This window comes from Natrix helvetica, assembly GCF_964273705.1.
Source record: "Natrix helvetica genome assembly, chromosome: 2".
In the NCBI taxonomy this organism is placed as follows: Eukaryota; Metazoa; Chordata; class Lepidosauria; order Squamata; family Natricidae; genus Natrix; species Natrix helvetica.
Genome location: NC_138552.1, coordinates 125,520,091 through 125,539,447, shown reverse-complemented (window position 1 = coordinate 125,539,447; position 19,357 = coordinate 125,520,091). Strand labels below are relative to the sequence as shown.

General features: G+C 41.7%; 1 protein-coding gene and 1 long non-coding RNA gene across 2 annotated transcripts in view; both read right to left on the bottom strand.

Annotated features, from left to right (window-relative positions):
* PKHD1 (PKHD1 ciliary IPT domain containing fibrocystin/polyductin) overlaps positions 1-19,357 on the bottom strand; it is a gene marked incomplete at its 3' end in the record, with an annotated part of 306,709 nt that overhangs the window by 234,414 nt on the left and 52,938 nt on the right. The window contains 3 exon segments of the mRNA XM_081943866.1: positions 2,326-2,345; positions 8,169-8,287; positions 8,920-9,126. Of these exon segments, the coding sequence (XP_081799992.1) occupies positions 2,326-2,345; positions 8,169-8,287; positions 8,920-9,126 (346 nt within the window).
* Positions 11,948-19,019, bottom strand: LOC309386170. Its single transcript, XR_014174364.1, has 3 exons — positions 18,944-19,019; positions 18,176-18,314; positions 11,948-12,012 (listed from the first exon to the last, which is right to left on the bottom strand). It is a non-coding gene; the product is annotated as an uncharacterized lncRNA (long non-coding RNA).

The following is a 19,357-nucleotide window of genomic DNA, read 5'->3' as shown; positions in this document are numbered from 1 at the left end:
TGCAATAAATCTCAGTGGCTGTTATGTCTCAATTCATTCTACCAATATGCAAGTTATGTGCTGCACTCAGAAAGTATTCACGGTTAACACGGGATTTTCTTTACATTGACAGTCGTCTCTCCCGTTTGCACTTGCAGCCTTGACAGGTATAATTGGATATTAGATAGCCTCCTCGATCTCTCAACCTTTTTCCTTCAATGATGTGCCTAAGCAAATCTGCCAATTGGAAGCATGACTAACAGCTAGGAATGTACTGAGCAAGCACAAATGTTTTATCTAGGTCTAGTTGAAAGGAAAACCCTGAAAAGGCTGCCTTTGAGATATTAATGAGAGACTCCTGAAGGTAGCACTTTTGGTATCAAAATTATCCTACCTACCCAACATGATGCCTCGTGAACAGCACAGTTGTGATCTTTTTTTATTCTGAACCACTAAATTTTAACTACCTTTTTGCCTAAATATGCCAAACACTTTCAAACGATACATCGAAAGATATAAATATTGGAAAAATCAAATAAGAATAGAACAAAAAAACTTATCTCTCTCTTTTTACCTGTTATGCCACTTTGATTTCTGTTCATTGACACAATGCATGGATTTAGAGAAGGGTTATAGGTAAAAGCATTGTCAAAGCAGTCAATCCATGTTCATTAATTAGGGTTAGATGAACAGTATCCTCTCCTCCTCTCTAGGAGAAAAAAGAATGACAAAATATTGATAACATATCTGTTGTCCATGAAGTGAACTAGGCACCAAGATTATGTGGGGAAAGCCTACAATTGAAAAAAAAATCTTGCTGATCTTATTCTAAGGTTTTGAATCTCCCACCTGTTTCTGCTTCATAGACCTGTTTGATCAGTGAGAAGCAGCAGGTGAGAGGCACGAGTGAGTTTCAGCACTTTTTATTTCAAGAGTAAGTGACTGCGCTCTGGTGGCTGGGCTGCCGGAACTTGCCTTTTAAGGAGCTGGCCAATGACAGTTGTTTAAACTTCCCAGGGTTTGGGCAACCAATCCCGGGTGAGCATGTGAAAACATATACATTTTACAATGTACGTCTGAGAGATCACTTCCGGTTTCCAAAGGCGACGGACGTTGGTCCGCTGTTTGCTTCTCCGGTGGGCTCCTTTTAGGAGCACAGGCGGTCTTGGAGGGACCACCTGCCGTAGGGCGGCTTGCTGGAACCCCCGGATCGGCAGCAGCCATGGGGGGGGGTGTTCCCAGCTTTGCCTCAGGAGCCGGGGAGTGTGGAGGGTGCATAGCAGCACCACTGAATGGATTCCAGAAGGAAGTAGCTAATTAGAAGTAGCGGCTGAAGTACTGGAGATGAGAAGTTTGCTCCAACCTCCCTAACCCCTTTTAATTGATAAGCAGCAGCCTTTTGTAAGTTATGGATTCAATCTATTTGAAGTTGGAAGATTGGAGGGGTTTTTTTTCAGCCCTCTCGGGCAAAGCATTTGGACTATCTCTCAATCTCGGAATGGAGAGAGAGAAAAAAAAGTTGAATTAGTCATTTGTACTAACTATGTGAAAAGATTTATATTACAATTGGAAGAGGCGATTGCTGACTTGTTTTAAAAATTTTATGGAAATTTTTGATGTTCTGCTCCCTGGTTCCCTGTGAAAGGGGGAGCTAAGATGGCCTACTTCCATCTTCGTCTTCACACTTATAAATGAAGTCTGCCTTTTGAAACTACCTTTGAAGAAAGTCTGGCTTTATATTGCTATTCCCTCCTGAAGGACTCCTGGAGCTCCTCCTGTTATGTGGTCTTTCTGGATTTGAATTATTTAAGTTTTTTTCTTGTGACTTCTTGGCTTGGAACTGTGACTGAGGGTTAACTTTCACTTTTGGATTTGCCTGTCTTCTCGGACATGCTCGGCTGCACGCTTCTTTTCTTTTGCAAAAGATTTACAGTCATCTCTGAACTCAGACAAATGGGGCCCAGAAAACCACCTTCAGGCAAGGCAGCTTCAGCACCTACCTCTTCTACATCCAGCCCTACGACTCAACAGACAAAAATTTCATCATTCTCACAACAAGAAGGGACTGGAGATAGTTCAAAAGACTTATCTGTTATACAAATGTTCCAGGCTCTTATGCATGGACAAAATGAGTTGAAAAAAGAGGTGGCAGATTTTAGAGAACAGCTCAAAGCTGTACAGCAGCAAACAACAGAAAATAAACAAAGATTCGGTGTGCTGGAGGAGGGTGAGGCCGGGCTGGGGAGGAGGTTAAGGCAGTCCAGAAGGGGAATATAGAATTGGAAAATGTTATGGTAAAGATAGAACTTGAAAGAATGTCCTTCTTTCTCAGATTCCAGAACCTACCAGAGACAGAAGACGAAGATCTTAAGAGATAATATAAGAGATAAGAGGAGGAAGTATTCCTCCTTATCAAAGAAATTATATAATAAAGGAGTTTGGTTTAGATGGTTATTGCCAGAAGGAATGTTGATCTTCTGGGAGGGAAACAGAATTAGAATTAATACAGTTGTGGAGGCAGAGGCCTTCATTAAAAAACATAGTTGCCCTCCTAGAGGGTGAAAATATAAGAGGTAGTAAAAAAGGTGACAATATACAAGACATGAAGGAGGGAGGGGCCACTGCTCCGCCTGGGGACAGGGGGGAAGGAACAATATTGGAAAGACTCAGGTCACAAAAATAAATGTATTTGAAATATCATTGTAATTGTTGATACATTAGAAAGTGGCAAAAGAAATGATTGAACACATGGTTGATACAATGTATAATAAGATGCTGTTTCTGCTCATCTTTTATCTTTTGTTTTTTTCTTTTCTGTAAAAGTTGTGAGAATTGGAGAGATTTCTACCTCTAGCACGATGGAGTTGCCAAAAAAAATGTATATCCACTTACCCTTTCCCATAAATTTTTAAAAATCAATAAAATTCTTTAAAACAAACAATGAACGTCTGTATGTAACAAGACCTGCTATCCAAGGCCCTCTGACATTGCAAACATTCTACTCTCAAAAACAGTTTGTGGCCAACCTCAGCTCTTCTTCTTTCAGGTCATAAAAAACAAGAGTAGCCAACCAGCTGCCCAATAGGAAAAAGTAGGCACATGCGAACACTAAACCAAGGGTGCCCAACCTTGGCAACCTTTAAGACTTTAAGCTTGACTGGCTAGCAAATTCCTACAGATAAAGTCCACTGATCTTAAAGTTGCTATGGTTGACACCTCTGTATTAAAGGCAGCCAAACTGGTAGCTTGGAGGACACTACCAGAGGGGATGCTGGGCTCCCTCTTTCCTATTCTTTGCTCTATGACTTCAAAGAATAGGAACTGGAGCAGATCAACAACACAGAGGGAGTGAGGAGCCACTAGTGCTATTGTACCATCTTGTTCTCCACTGCTCCCCCAACTAATCTTTTGACTCATCAGCAGTAGCTCTCCCCTGCCTTCTACCTCTTCTACCTTTCATTATTTTGAAAGCAAGAGAATGAGAGCTAGACCACATGGAAAGAGTGGAGCCCTGATGGCTTCCCCTGTTCAGTTCTCACAAAGTTTAAGCCTGCTGCAGTGATGGGGAAGAAGTCATCTCTTCTCTTTCTCCCATCTCCTCTCCATTGTTACAGTCTAGGAAAGGCTTGGTGACTGAGCACTTTCACCAATACACAGTTCTTTTGGGGCTCAAAGGGTTTATGCCTAGGAGTGTTCAAAGAATAGCACCCTATCATTGGCTCCTCTCATCCATATCCTGGTTCATACTATATACATTTGCTCTGTGGTTCATCCTGGTCCTCGTGGGGAAGGAGATACCTGCTGTAGCCTACATATTGCAGCTCAGCTACTGAGTGGGTTATGGAGAGTACAGAGAAACTGTCTTGTCCTAGGAATTGGGGGACAAGAATGATGAGGGAAGTTCTCAGCCATGCAAATGAAAATATTCTCCTCCTTCTGGGACTGGTTCCAGACAGCGTTGGTGGGAGGAGAAGGTGTCTCTGTACCCTCTACATAAAGTTATTAGGAAAGGACATCTGATGGTGGAGTGAGTATGCTGATGATACTTGGTTTTATATCTCCACCCCAGGCCATCTAAGTGATGTTATAGACAACCAGTCCCAATGCCTAGAGGCTGTGGGGGGCCTGGATGGGATGCAACAGGCTGCAGCTCAATTCAAGCAAGACTGAGTAGCTTTGGATGTCTGAACATGCTGATGCCTGGGACCTTCCATCCTTGGTTCTGGATGCAGTGGTGCTACTTCAGAACAGACCTAGTACTCAATCTGGAGCTTCTGGATTTGTAAATCAAGCTTGAAGAGCAACCATGGTTCAGAGGGTCTTTGCATTCTTCTGAATAAACAAATCCATTTGTTTATTCATTGATTTATTAAATTTGTAGGGTTGCCCATCTGATCGAATTGACCCTGGAGTGGGAGACATTGCTCACAATTACTCATGTCCTTCTGAACTTTCATCTGGACTCCTGCAATTCATTCAACATGGAACTTCCCTTAAAGAACATTTGGAAATTTCAACTGGTGTAGTATGCAGCAGCAAGGGTAGTTGATTATTTGGTGCATATAATGCCATTTTATGAGCTGTGTTGATTGCCAGTATGCTTTCAGGTTCAATTAAAGATTCTAGTTGGTCACTTTCAAACCCTCTATGTCTTCTTTTTTTTCCAAAAAAATTTATTGGTTTTTTTAAACATTTATAGGGAAAGGGGTAGGTGGAATGGTGTACAAATTTTGGAGTTGCAAGTGTGGCAGACGCCCCCTCCCTCCAAACTCATCAAGTACATCTAAGTATGAAACATTAATACATGATTATATAAAATCAGCATATTAATTCTAGAAACATTTTCAATCAATTTATATATTATAATATGAAGTCTACATATAATTTCATTATTACTTTCGGTCTGTTTATACCAATGTGTTTTTCTTATTCATTTTTGTGATCTGAGCTTTCTTGGTATTGCCCCTTCTCCCCCCGCTGGCAGAGCTCCGGCCCCTCCCGTGTCCTGTATAACCATTGTAGAGTCTTCTGTTTTTTCTAGGTTCGCTTTGTTTTTTTCCATAAAGGCCTGTGCCTCTATGGGTGTATTGATTCTAATTCTTGTCTCCTCCCAGAATATCAGCATACCTTCAGGCATCAACCATCTAAACCACACCCCCTTCTGGTATAATTTATTCGCCAATTGCGAATAATTTTTCCTTTTCTCCCTAATTTTTTTGGGGATCTGCTTCAAGATGGTTATCTCCCTGTCGTGATATGTCAATGCTTGCCCCCTTTGTACACCCAGAATTTCATCTCTTGTGCTTTTCCTAAGAAATTTAATATGGACCTCCCTGGGTACATTGTGTGTTCTGGCATATGCTGAATTCACTCTATAGACCAGATCTATCTCCCATTCCATCTGTTGTTTATCTTTATGTATGTATTCAGCTAAAATATTAGTCATAATGTCCCTTATATTTTCCCCATCCGCTTCTATAACATTTTGAAATCTAAGATAAAAGGACATTCTCTCAAACTCTGTTTTCATTTGTTGGATATCAAGTTCTTTGTTTCCCTTCTGCAATGCTTCTACCCCCCCCCTTGCCTCTGCCACCCCACCCTCCACAAGGTCCAGTCTCTGTGAATTCTTATAAATTTGGACTTGATTCTCTTTAATTTCTTCCTTCATTTCCTTTAATTGTTTCTTAATTTCTTCCTGGCCCTGTATAAGTTGCTGGAGCATTTGTTGCAGATCCATCTCTATACTTTTAGGTTGCATCAGTTCTGTAATCTTTGACTGTGTGGCAGGACTGGATGTTGCAGATGTCGGTGCAGAAGTAGCAAAGCCAGGTTTTCCAGGGGGTGGTCTTTTTGGAGACATAGTTTATAAAGTAGAGAAGTCAGTCAGTATAGAGAATGGACAGCTGGAGAAGTAGAGCAGACAGATGAGTCCAGGAGCCAGAAGATCCAAGCAGATGGGAGTTCCTTTAGTCAGTCTAGCAATAGAGAGGGATTTTCCCCCCAGGAAGTTCAAAAAATAACAGTCCACAAGAGAGTCTTTTGGGTGACACGGAGACAAAGACCGGAAGCCTGAATTTTAAAGGTGGAGTCAGGTTTCACAGTTCATGAAGACAGCAGAAGTGTGCCATCTTGCCCTGCCAGCTTTGGGCTCAGAGGCATAGTAAAGTTTTAAAAAGTTCACAAAGTTCTCAGGTCATCAATAAGTCCTGGAGCTAAATCCAGTGGAAATCACTTTTACAGGGGTGAGGCATCATTGGTTGGCTCTCCCCCCTCCTCCTTCCCCTGGGGGCAAAAGCAAAATTTTCTCAAGCCGCTTGTCCAAGGGGGGGGAAAATCCCCCTCCCTCCAGCCGCACCTCCAAAAAAATCCGAGAGTTTAACTTTTAAAATTGCTGAAAAGTCCATCAAATCAAAAGAAAGGGAATTAAGAGAGGCAGCATCTCACCACACCGCCGCTGCTTCGTTCAATTTTGCATCGTCCCTCCGAGACTGCTCCTCGATGCCTGGAGCAAAGCGGAGAAGCCCCCACCAGCCGCCGCCGATGCCAGGGTCCTCCGCGAGCCGCTCCTTCGGCAGGACGCCTCTCGGGGGCGTCCTGTGCCCCCCCAGCGACGGGGAAGCTCACCGGGGAGCGGGAGCAGGCAAGGAACTTGCCCGTCGCTGTAGCCGCCGGAACCGGAAGTCCCAAACCCTCTATGTCTTGAAGCCTTGTTACTCATGGAACCATATCTTCCCAGTTGTTTCTACTCAACTACTCTGGTCTGGCAAGATGGGCAAATTATGCTTTGGCTAAGAAATGCAGTGCATCAAGGGCCAGAATATAAGCCTTTTCTATCTCAGTGTCCACCCTTATGCTTCCTCCAGAGATCAGATTGATGCAGCCCTGTTGGCCTTTCATAAGGCCTAAAGACCTACTTCTGTGGTTGGATCAAGTTCCAGATGCATGACGGATCAGTCTTCTGGCTATGTGGTGATGATTTGTTTTCTCAGCTGCTGTATAATCTAATTTTTGTATGTATGTATGTACGTACGTACGTACATACATACATACATACATATACATATACATATACATATACATATACATATACATATACATATACATATACATATACATATACATATACATATACATATACATATACATATACATCATATACATATACATACATACATACATACATACATACATACATACATACATACATATATATATATATATATATATATATATATATATATATATATATATGGGGGGGGGTATTCTGTTCTGCCACCCAGAGTCATTGTTGAGATTGGGAGCTATATAAATTGATTGAATAAATAAATGACAGCTAAATTAGAAATAAATCAATTCAATGCTGCTGAACATAGAAAATAGCATGAGATTACGGAGGTTCAGAGCAGATTTTGGAGCAGTATAAAGTCCCCAGTGGAAGTTCAGTTAGTTTGTATGCTTGTCCATAACTGCATAAGAGAGAATTTGGAGTTTCCAAATAAGAGTTGAAATTTCATTACAGTCATGGAGTAATTAAAATACTACTGAATGAAATGCTGAAGGAAATATGTGACAACATGCTGAAATTGACAACTTCATATATTCAATCCTCACAATGTTTGTATCTTGACATTAGCGGTGTCTGTACTCTAGTTAATATTATTGTGGAATAATATATAATATAACGGGAACTCTATGCAACCTTATCTGTTCCAATTATGCTTAATTAAACATATCCTAAATTCTTTTCTGAAGTAACTGATCAATTAGTTATATCAGCCAATTTTATTTATAATGAGGCACGTATTAGCTGTGCTGTTATACCCTTTCTTATTATCTCTAATTACAACAGCATGTGCAATAATGAATAGGAACACATAGAAAGACAAATAAACAATTCAAATAAGCCTACATGCAATTAATTTCATAGTCTCATAAGGAAAAATAATAATCCCAAAAGGGTAAATATAACACAGTCTCTCTCTCTCTCTCTCTCTCTCTCTCTCTCTCTCTCTCTCTCTCTCTCTCTCTCTCTCTCTCTCTCCCTCCCTCCCTCCCTCCCTCCCTCTCTCTCTCTCTCTCTCTCTCTCTCTCTCACGCACACACACACACAATGTTATAGTCATCAAATCATCACAAATTAGTCTGAATTGTTATAGCCTTGCAATATAATTGAAAGTATTTTTTACCCAAGGAGGAAGCCTGCATTCCATTTTCCCTGCACTGCTGGCATTGAAATTGATGGGACAAGTTTGAGAACCAAAGAGTACTGTGTTTATCCCATCTAAACCTGAACCTGATAGAATTGCTGTAAAAATGTACAAGGCAGGAACGAATGAAATAATATATATGTATAGTATACACACACATCATCATCATCATCATTTTCATTTACCCCATAATCCCTTGCTGGGTGGAGTCTGGGGTGGAGTCTGGGCAATTAAATGGAGCTAGCAATGTTGAAATGGATGCCCTTCCTGATGCCAATGTGGAACTTTGTTCAGCAGATAAATTATCAATGTGCCCAGAGAGAAAAATATCTGCCTCTACCTAGGATCAAACTCACAGGCTTCTGATTGTGAGGCTAGAGCTCCACCTCTAGGGCACCAAACCATTCCATCTACACACACACACACACACACACACACACACACACACACACAATCCACAGCTATAAAAGGAGCACATTCTAGATAATAAATACATTACAAAAACAAGAGATTTATCTTGTTTTTCTTCCACAGTCTTATATATGGCTCAGAACCACAAATGTGATTTCCTAGAAAAAATAAAAATAAAAAGAGTCCTAGGATTTCAATGCATTTGCTCATTTTTGAACTCACTTTGCCACTGGCATAGAGATAGCATGTGTGTGTGTTTATACGTGCACACACACACACAAACACACACTTATCAAAAGTAAGTATGTTTCAGACATACCTATCTCTGAAGCTGTTGAAGGCTCAACAGAAGTCAATCTAGGTGTAATCTTCAGGAAGATACTACTTTCTCCACTGGTATTGACTGCAAATCCAAAATGTCTTACCAATAATGTCACCTTATACAATCCAACTGGTGATACATTCATCTGACAAAGGACATTAGTGTGGTTTGAATTTAGGATTTTGCAAGTTAGGTTGTTTGTTTCTATGAGCAATGATTAATGATCTGCAGTGAAGCCAGATCCTATAATGTGAACTATTATGTGTTCAGTATCATCTGAAATTCAAAGAAAGTAACATTAATTTATTACTTCAAGTTATACCAATATAAGACATATAGATATTGCATTACATTAAAATCAACATAAAATACAATACAGTAATATAGCAATGGCATTTAATTTTATGTACAGTGTCCTGGTGCTTTACAGCACTTTCTGGATGATTTACAATGTCAGCCCTCAACAATCTGGGTCCTGGAAAAGTGTTGGCCTGTGCAGAAGCAGATAGGCTCACTCTTGAACTTAAAAATAAAGGGGAATCAGAATATTTTGAAGTATGGAACAGATTTTATGATTGGTATAAGACAAGATGACAAGACTGGAACAAATGTATATATGGTGATTGGACAGAAGGACAGACAATGTATTAAGTAGAGCAGTGACGTGCGGTGAGGTTTATGACTGGTGAGGCACTGACACAGTGCTGGGTTTCAAATATGTTTAGACTTGTGGACTTCAACTCCCAGAATTCCACAGCCAGGCATGCTCAGTTCCAATTTAAAGCGACAGCATTTGTTTTTCTCCTTTGCTCCTTCTTTCTTTTTCTTTTTCTTCTCTTTCCCCTCCTTCCTCCCTCCCTCCCTTCCTCCCCCTCTCTCAAACACACACACACACACAGAGAAGTTGGATTGGACTATCTCTCCTACCCCTTCCCTCTCTCACTCACTCTCAAACAAACCTCCCACACACAAAAGTTGGATTGGATATCTTTTCCAGTGGCTTGAAAGCAGCTCCTCTGCCATCCCCCCCCCCCATTCCCCTGCTGCCTTTCCCAAACACCTCCACCATTGCAAATGCAGCCTGCTGTCTGGGTGGGAAATGCCTGGAACACAATAAAGCCCACCCACCACCTCCTGCTGGCAGGCTGGGGTGAGAGGAGAGGCAGAGAAGCCGGAGGGGAGCCGAGCCGAGCCTTCCAAAAGAAAGAGGCTGGGGGGAAGTGTGTGTACTACAGCATGGCTCTTTGCCTGGCTTCCTGCCTCCTCCTGTGGTCTCCTCAGTGCTCGCTTGTGCTCTCCCTCCCCAAGTGTAGTTTGATTGCAGGTGGAGCCACGTTGCCTTTTCAAACTTGTAATCAGTGAAGCTGGGCTAGATGTTTATATAGTTTTATCCAGCTGTGTGTGAGAGAGAGAGAAATGAATGGGGGCCTGGGGAGGAAGTCACTACACTTGGGGAGGGAGAGCACCAGTGAGGTTAAGCAGAGTCATCCACAGTGAGGCAGCAACTAGCTCAGCTTTTTCCTTTTACTTTTTTTTTTTCATGATGAGAGTGGTGAAGCTGTGCCTCACTTGCCTCACCTGACTGCACGTCACTGAAGTAGAGTAATTGTTAATGGTTGAAACTAGCTGTACATAATGTGAATGTATGGTCACTCCGACTCCGCGGTATTGCATTGTTTTAAATGTAAAAATAATAAAAATATATTTTAAAAAAAACAATCTGGGTCCTCATTTTACCGACCTTGGAAGGATGGAAGGCTGAGTCAACCTTGAGCTGGTCAGAATTGAACTCCTGGCTGTGGGCAGAGTTAGCCTGCAATACTGTACTTTAACTACTGTGCAACCAGGGCTCCTTGATATATAGTAATATCATCCTACACAAACAAAATTTTGCTGATTGTCACATAACTTTGGTGTTTTCATTTCCAAGCAAATGGCTTGCCAAGAAATCATGAGCACAGAACTACAGTCCTGAAAGAGACAATACAGAAAGCTATAGGCTAATATTTCTACAACACCTGTCCCATATGTCCCATATCACTGGGATAGTTGTTCTTATTTGTTTCTCAGGAAATTTCTCCCTCAGGAACTGCTGATTAAATGGACTGCAATCCACAAAAGCTATCATAGTAATAAATGTTTTAATATGTGAGATGTAACTAGATTCCATTGTTCTATTTGTAATAGATTATTCTTTGAAAATGCCTAGAATCAGGCCATCATAGTTTAATTGCCCTCTTGACTCTTCCTTTGTGTGTTACCACTGATGTCTGTACAACCAGAACTAGTAGCAGGTTATTTGATGGCTAAGCCCACGTTCCTGTAACCATCTTTTCAGGAAAGCTTTTTCACTTCCTTGCTTCCAGCTCCTTCAGTTTGGTAAACACCTTCATTTTTAAGAGGGGCTTTGTTGATGAACCTGCTGTGGTTCTTATCAAACTTTGCTAATTTAAAGATTTGTATTGTCCTTAAAGCATTCTTCTGCTGTTTTTTGTTTGTTTTATATTTTACATTGTTTTACAGTATTTTACATTGCTGCATATTATATTATACATTTTTATATTTCTGCTGTCAGTTGCTTAGAATCATGATGGACAGGCAAGATCTAAAACACCACCAAGAGTTGGAAGAATTTGTTGAGCCCCAAGAAAAAGCATTTTATTCCCATTGATTGAGATCATCTTTAGTCATGCTTCTCAACCAGTGACTTGGCCATTGACTGGGTACATTAATTTCCTAAAGTCCAGCAAGGTTCATGTTAGATTGGGTAATGGATAGGCCTTCGACCAATAGGATTAAACCTCTGTTCCTGCTGGAACAGAGGACCTGGGTGAAAACCACTGTAGTTAGAACAAGTATCTAACACCCCTCCCCACTTGGATGGAACAATCCTACTTGTTACGTAGTCACGCAGGTAGGCTGGCTTTTGGGTCACTCTGCCTGACCTGTGCAGTTCAGTAGGTAGGGTTTCCTTGAACAGGTCGGACGGACCTGTTTGCTCCGCACCTCCACTTGGTGGAAGCTCCTGGAACCTTTCACAGGCCGCGGCTGGAGCTTCTAGAGTTGGTTCGCTTGGAGCTCGCTGAGGGCCTGCAACAAAACCAGATAGGTTTCCCGGTACCCTCAGGCTTGAGCTGGCCATGGAAGGAGTGAGTGTTTGCTCTGTTTAGGTAGGGCTTGGGCTAACTCATGCAGGAGTTACCTTTAGTTGTCTAAGAGTGGAGTTGGAGAGGCAGCCACGGAGTTGGTCAACATGCCTTCTCCAATTCCTACCATCCTCCAGCTCTAGGAGGTAAGATGCCTATCAGTGTGGCAGGAATCCACAGAGTTCCCCCGGTGTAGTTGTGGGCGTATGCTGAATCCCCTACACTAAATGTCCGAATCTTGCTTGTGGAGTCTGGGGGCGATGAAGCAAAATAATTGGGGTATAGCCGGTCTAAGTGGGACCTTAGCCGGCGACCCATGAGAAGCTCAGAGGGGCTTCTCCCTGTAGTGGCACTGGGTGTGATGTGCTGAATTAGCAAATAGTGGTCAACCCGTGTTTGTCAATCTCCTGGGCCCATCCTAGATAGGGCCTCTTTTGCAGATCTCACCATTCTCTTCGCCTGACCATTGGAGGCCAGATGGAATGGCGCGACCAGAGCATGCCTGATTCCCTGAGATGCTGGGAAGGTCTCAAATTGCATAGCCATGAATTGGGGCCCGCTGTTAGAGACCAAGACGTCGGGCAAGCCGTGCATGGAGAAAAGTCTCTGTAGCACCTTGATGACCGCTTCTGCCATAGTGGAGGTCATCAGGACTACCTCTAACCATTTTGAGTAGGCGTCCACAACTACAAGAAATGTCTGGCCGTGAACTGGGCCAGCAAAGTCAATGTGCACCCTAGACCACGGTGCTTGCAGTTGCTCCCACTCCTTAGCGGGCGCCTCTGGGGGAGCTGGTCTGGATTCCTGGCACGGTGTGCAGGTAGCCACCCATTCTTCGATCTCCCTGTCCATGTTGGGCCACCACACCTAACTCCTAGCCAAAGACTTCATCCTGACAATTCCAGGATGCCCTACGTGTAAAGCCTCTAATATTGCAATGCGCAGTTTGGGTGGAACAACAACCCAGTCCCACCACAGTAAACAGCCATTTACAACTGATAACTTATCGCGTTTGGCAAAAATACATTTTGAAGTCAGCCCCAACAGGCCCCTTGGGCCACCCCCTCCACACCCAGTTCAAAATTTGTTTGATGGTGGAGTCCTTTGCAGAGTGACGGGCAACGTCACTGGACGAGACAGGCCCAATCTCAAGGCAGTCAATGAGGAGGACTGGAGTCTCGGGGGTAGGGTCAGTGAGAAGTTCAAGCAACAGGCAGCAGCTCAAAGCATCAGCATGCCCCAAAGTGGAGCCTGGTTGGTGGATGAGGCAGTAGGAGTAGGTAGCTAGGAAGATGGTCCATCTGGTCATGCGGGGTGATAATGACACTGGGGTAGGCCGGTCCCCAGCCAGTAAGCCCAACAACAGCTTGTGGTCCATAACCAGTTCAAAGTCACGGCCATATAGGTACTCATGGAACCTCTTTACTCTGGCCACTGCAGCCAAAGCCTCACGGTCCAGCTGGCTCTACTTCCGCTCTGCGGCAGACAAGGTCCTGGAGTAAAATGCAATAGGGGCTTTGGTTCCATTGGGCATGTGGTGGCTGAGGACAGTGCCGATGCCAAACGGGGAAGCATCACAGGTCAGCACCAACGGCAGGGTCTGGCTGTATTGTACCAGAAAGGAGTCCTCCGACAGGAGTCATTTTACCATGGCAAATGGGGCTGCCTCTTTGTGTTCTTAGCCAGGAGACAGTGTAAGGGCTCAGCAACAGTGGCTTTCTGTTTAAGAAAGACGCTGTAGAAATTAAGGAGCCTGTGGAATGCCTGCAGCTCGGTTTGATTGCGAGGTATGGGGGCATCCTGAATTGCTTTTAATTTTTGTGTGGTTGGGTGAATCCCAGAGCCATCAATAAGGTACCCCAGGAATTCAACCCTAGGCACATTTATTTGACATTTTTCTTTTTTAAGACGGAGGCCTTTTTCTCTAATTCTGGTCAAAGCTGTTCATACTCGTTTCAAAAGTTGCGTCTCATTTGCAGCCGATACCAAGATGTCATCGAAATAGGGGACGACTCCTGGAATCCGCTGCAAAAGCCATTCCATGACACTTTGGAACAGTCCAGGTGCAATACTAACGCTGAATTGCAGGCGGTGACATTTGAATGCACCCCTGTGCATCACAATGGTTTGGGCCTCTGCCATAGCACCATCTGCAGGCAATTTTTGGTATGCCTGCGCCATGTCCAATTTTGTGAAAAACTTTCCGGGGCCTAATGAATGAAGGAGGTGCTGTACAATGGGTACAGGGTAGGCTCTTTGTTGTCGTGCTTTATTTATTGTGCACTTGTAGTCCATGCAGATACAGACAGACCCCTCAGATTTGACAGGTGTCACTATAGGGGTCTCCCAACGTGCGTGATCGACCAGCTCTAGGAAGCCCAGGCCTACGAGCTTGTCAATTTCCCTGTCAATTTTGGGGTAGACAGCAAAAGGTACTCTCCTGGGTTTTAGCCTTATTGGGGCTATGATGGGGTCCAAACCAAAGGAAATTGGAGTCCCCACATACTTACCCAGACCGGTGCCGAAGACATCCTCGAACTCCTTAAAGATGGCTTCAGCACCATCGTCTTTCAAAGCGTTGATACCGGTCACCTCTAGGCCCAGGGCTTGGAACCAATCTAGCCCTAGGAGGCTCTGCAGGTTGCCGCTGACACTGTCACTGGGAGTTTCCCACTGAACTGCTTGAACTTCACATGGAAGGTGCCTTGGCCCATGATGGGGATCTGGTTTCCCTGGTAATCGCGTAGGCAGATGTCAGGGGTGCGAAGATGTTGCTTCTTTAGGCTAGGGATAGCCTGCTTTAGGGTTGACCACAACATGTTGGTCAGTGATGACCCGGTGTTGATCTCCATCTCACATGGAGAGTCCTCGATGAGGACTGTGACCTTCAGCTTTTTTGGCCACCTGGTGCGGACTTGGCCGATTGATGTGTGGTAGGTGACTCAATTGTCGCCCTCTGAGCGCCATGGTCATTCCTCCAAGAGGTGGCCTTGCACCTTGTATCCTCTGGACTGTCAAATTGATTCCTGTCTCATTCATAAACATCAACAATTGATCAGTCCCCTCGGGTCCCTCCAAAGGCATACCCCTGCTATGTGAAAAAATAAGCAAATAAATGAAAGCAAGTTTTGCAATACCATTCCTGTCTCAGAATTGAGCTACTTCAAATGCAACTCTAGAATATTTGTTTATAGGTGTCCATTTCCAACCAGAAATCAGCAGGAAATCCATAAACAAGACACAAGGTAATACTATTATTGCTTTTTTTCCTCATGTTTTCCAGTAAATGACATTTGGAGACATGGTGCCTCTAATTCTCAACTATGTGTAGAGGAAAACTTCTGGAATAGCAAAGGTATTTGTTACAAAACAACCAGAAGTCTTTTATTAAGCACTTTGAATAAAATAAAGAAAACTGAGAAAAATTGAATAAAGATTCTTAAATAATAGATTTACTTACACATAACTCAAACTTAACTTTTTCAGGCTTTAATTATAGACAATACAAATTGCTTCCCATATGTATTATGCAAAAATAAGTTTCAAACCTCATTCCAAAAAAAGATAATTATAAATGTAACATAAAGTTTCATTAATACAATTCATATGCAATTAAAAATGCATCATAAGAAAAATAAATTAGAAAATATTTATATTCCTACTAACACAGAATGCCAGTGATTAAATACAAAAGTCTACAAAAGTATAAAAGTCAATAAGCAAATTAAATATTAATTATTCCTAATTCTTCATATTTACAAAAAATAAAAATTAAACGTTTCAATTCATCCACTGATCAACTGTGAAAACCTCAGCAACCACTAGATGGCAGTAGGAAAAGACATAAGACATGGAAATGTAAAGCTTTTACAGAGAAGCATCTTCAAAGTTTAGATTTTGGGAGACATTTGAAAAACGTATGACAAGTGCACATTAAGATATAATGTGGCTAGTACACTTCTATGAATACAAAAACCTAATTTATCAGCTTTGTTCAATTATACATTTGCCACAATTAACCATGGTGAGTAAAGTCAATTTCCTTAGAACCTTGGATATACTTATAAACTAAGCACGTGGGGGCAAATAAATGGGGAAGAAATGGAGGTATTGACAGATTTTATTTTCCTGGGCACCAAGATCACCGCAGATGGGGACTGCAGCCAAGAAATTAAAAGACACTTGTTCCTGGAGAGGAAAGCTATGGAAAATCTAGACAGCATATTAAAAAGCAGAGACATCACCCTGCCAACAAAAGTGCATATAGTCAAGGATATGGTTTTCCCAGTTGCAATGTATGGCTGTGAAAGTTGGATCATAAGAAAGGCTGAGTGCCAAAGAATTGATGCCTTTGAACTATGGTGCTGGAGAAGACTTCTGTGAGTCCCTTGGACGGCAAGACGATCAAACTGGTCAGTCCTAGAGGAGATCAACCCTAACTGCTCTTTAGAAGGCCAGATCCTGAAGATGAAACTCAAATACTTTGGCCACCTAATGAAAAGGAAGCAGTCACTGGAGAAGAGCCTAATGCTGGGAAAGATTGAGAGCAAAAGAAGAAGGGGACGACAGAGAATGAGGTGGCTGGATGGAGTCACCGAAGCAGTCGGTGTGAGCTTAAATGGATTCCGGGGGATGGTAGAGGACAGGAAGGCCTGGAGGAACATTGTCCATAGGGTTGAAATGGGTCGGACACGACTTCGCAACTAACAACAACAAAGCACATGGGAAAACTTCATCCAGCATGATTAATTAGTTTGTGTGACAGTATAAAGTGTAAACAAAGGCATCAAGTGTCTGCCACATACAGGCTGAACATCATACAGTAATTCTGTGAAACTCTTGTGGAGATTACTAACCTTGTTTATCTTTTCTAAACCTACATTCAGTTTCAAAACTAATCCAAAGGGTCAGATAAAATTAACACATAAATCTCAGTGTTTTTCAAATCTAAGGTGTCCTTTTAAAAAATTCATTCCATACATTTTATTAATAGTGTAAAATTAGGCTAACACTGTGGTCTTCATTATTACATATGTTTGTTTTGAATGTCTTTCTAAGATTGTTTTGGTCTAATATGTAAATTTAAATTGCATGCAAGATTTCTGCTAGAGCTGATTTGGAAAAAATAAAGTTTCAAGATTTTCTCTCTTTTTCTCTCTCCCACACACTTATGCAAGATTCAACATTTCTTCTTAAGCTTGTATACCAAATTATCCCTCCCTACCCACTACCCAATTTAATTCCATCCAACCAATAGCTAATGAAAAATATTTGCATGTATCCTTATTTCTATTAGAGCTTTCCTGCCTGGGCTGCATCAATCTGGATAAGTTTCAACTATCTCTTGGCTGCAATCTAGGGACTGTCTAGATTTTTTTTCAATCCATGTGGGATGCTATTTAAAGCCTTTCATAGGCATGCAATTCACTTAAGTGCCATTCTTTACATGCATCTAATCACAGCAGAAACATGCTCCAGCAATCTCTGTTTTCTGCTCTTTTTACAATATTGCCTTAACCTGATCCCAGATTATCCCCAAGGCAGCCTTAACCCATTCTTGGCTGTTCCAGTGTTAGGGTTTTTCCTGTTATTCCAACACACTTTATATTGAAGTACCAATTTACCATCTATCAAAACTTGCCTCCTCTTCCCAGTCCCAGCTCAATGAACAAGAGTAAATTGATTAATTCTTTCTACCAGCTAACATAATAGGGGGAAAACATCGAGGGGACTTCACCAGTCACTTTCTTTAACTTGTCCTGCAGACAGGAAATAAGAATCCAATCATTTGGCATCATCTTTCCTGTGGCAGGATAAGGATCAACAGAAGGAATACCAAAAATAACACTGTAACATCTTTCTGAAGAGGAGCATGGAAACTGAATTTAGGAAAAGTCCAAATGGGTTTCTTGACTTGCTCTGAAAGTCCCTGAGATAAAGATGTTTTACCATATAGTTGGCCTACTTTACACACCTCAACTATTTTTAAAGTCCTATCTGGCTTTCTCTGATTCATTGGAGGAAGGAAGGAGGGACGGAAGGAGGGAGGGAGGGAGGGAAGAAGGAAGGAAATCAAAGCATAAATATGTATGAACCTTTATTCTTACCTGAGTGAGAGAAGAGGGAGGTTCTTGTGATAATTTGCTACCAAAAAAGATACATTAAATATAGGTGGGATGCCAGCAACCAAAACAGATTCTATGAGGTTCCCATGTGGGCAAGATGACCAGGGTTCCTTCTGAAAAACTGGAAAGAAAACACTTTTGCCTTTTATAGTACTGCTATAAAAGACAAGACTTACCACTTGCCACACTCAATATGCATATAATATAGATTCTTAAAATAAAAGTAATTGCATTATAATTTATATCAAACTTCTCTCTACCACTGAAATAAATATCTCTCTAGGAATTTCAACTTGCTCTTCAAAAGTTTCATTAAGTTAAGGGAAATGCTCAGATAAATAAGAAGCCTGCCAATATGAACTAGCCCTAGAAACAACGAAGAACAGATCCTGCAGAATCTAGGAATTTGCTTATATATGTATTATGTGTAGTCCTGAGTTTAAAATCCTTGGTTCCCTTCATAACTGATGTCTCAGATTGGGATATTGATGATATCTCTATAATGTTTATGCACCAACTTTGCTTGTTCCAGCTTTTTGCTTCCTTCCCAACTTTCCCAATTGTCTTTCCCACTAATTAGATCCAGAATTTACAACTGAAATGTTTCCCAAATTATCAGTAACTGTAATTCTATCAAGCATTTATTTCTTGATGAAAAAATATTGCTCTTGTCCCTCCAAATTCATTTATATTTTACTTTTATATTTATCAAAAGCAAAGAAAATTAAAAAAAGCAGAATATCAGATTACCAAATACATCTTGATCTGAAACAATGATCTCATCAATGAAAAACCAGGCATGTGTCTCTTTGTTGCAGCAGCAGGAGCTTCTACATCAACCTGGCACAAAAACACTGAATAATTTTTGGGAAGATCATTAAGGAATTCAGAACTATACAGACAGTTTCTCCAAAAGTTGATGCATATGAATTTCCAGCTGAAAGAAAAATATATTTTTGCATTCATCACATCAATTTATATTAGATGTCTACTTAAAAGGAAATGTACAACTTTGAATGATAAGGCTATTTTTATAACTGCAAGGAAAGCAGAAATAAATATACATTATCTATATGCCTTCCCCCCCCCCCAAGATTGCAGATGTTTATAAACATCAGTATCACACTTTACATGGCATTCAGAAAATGCAGACTTCCGGCGGAT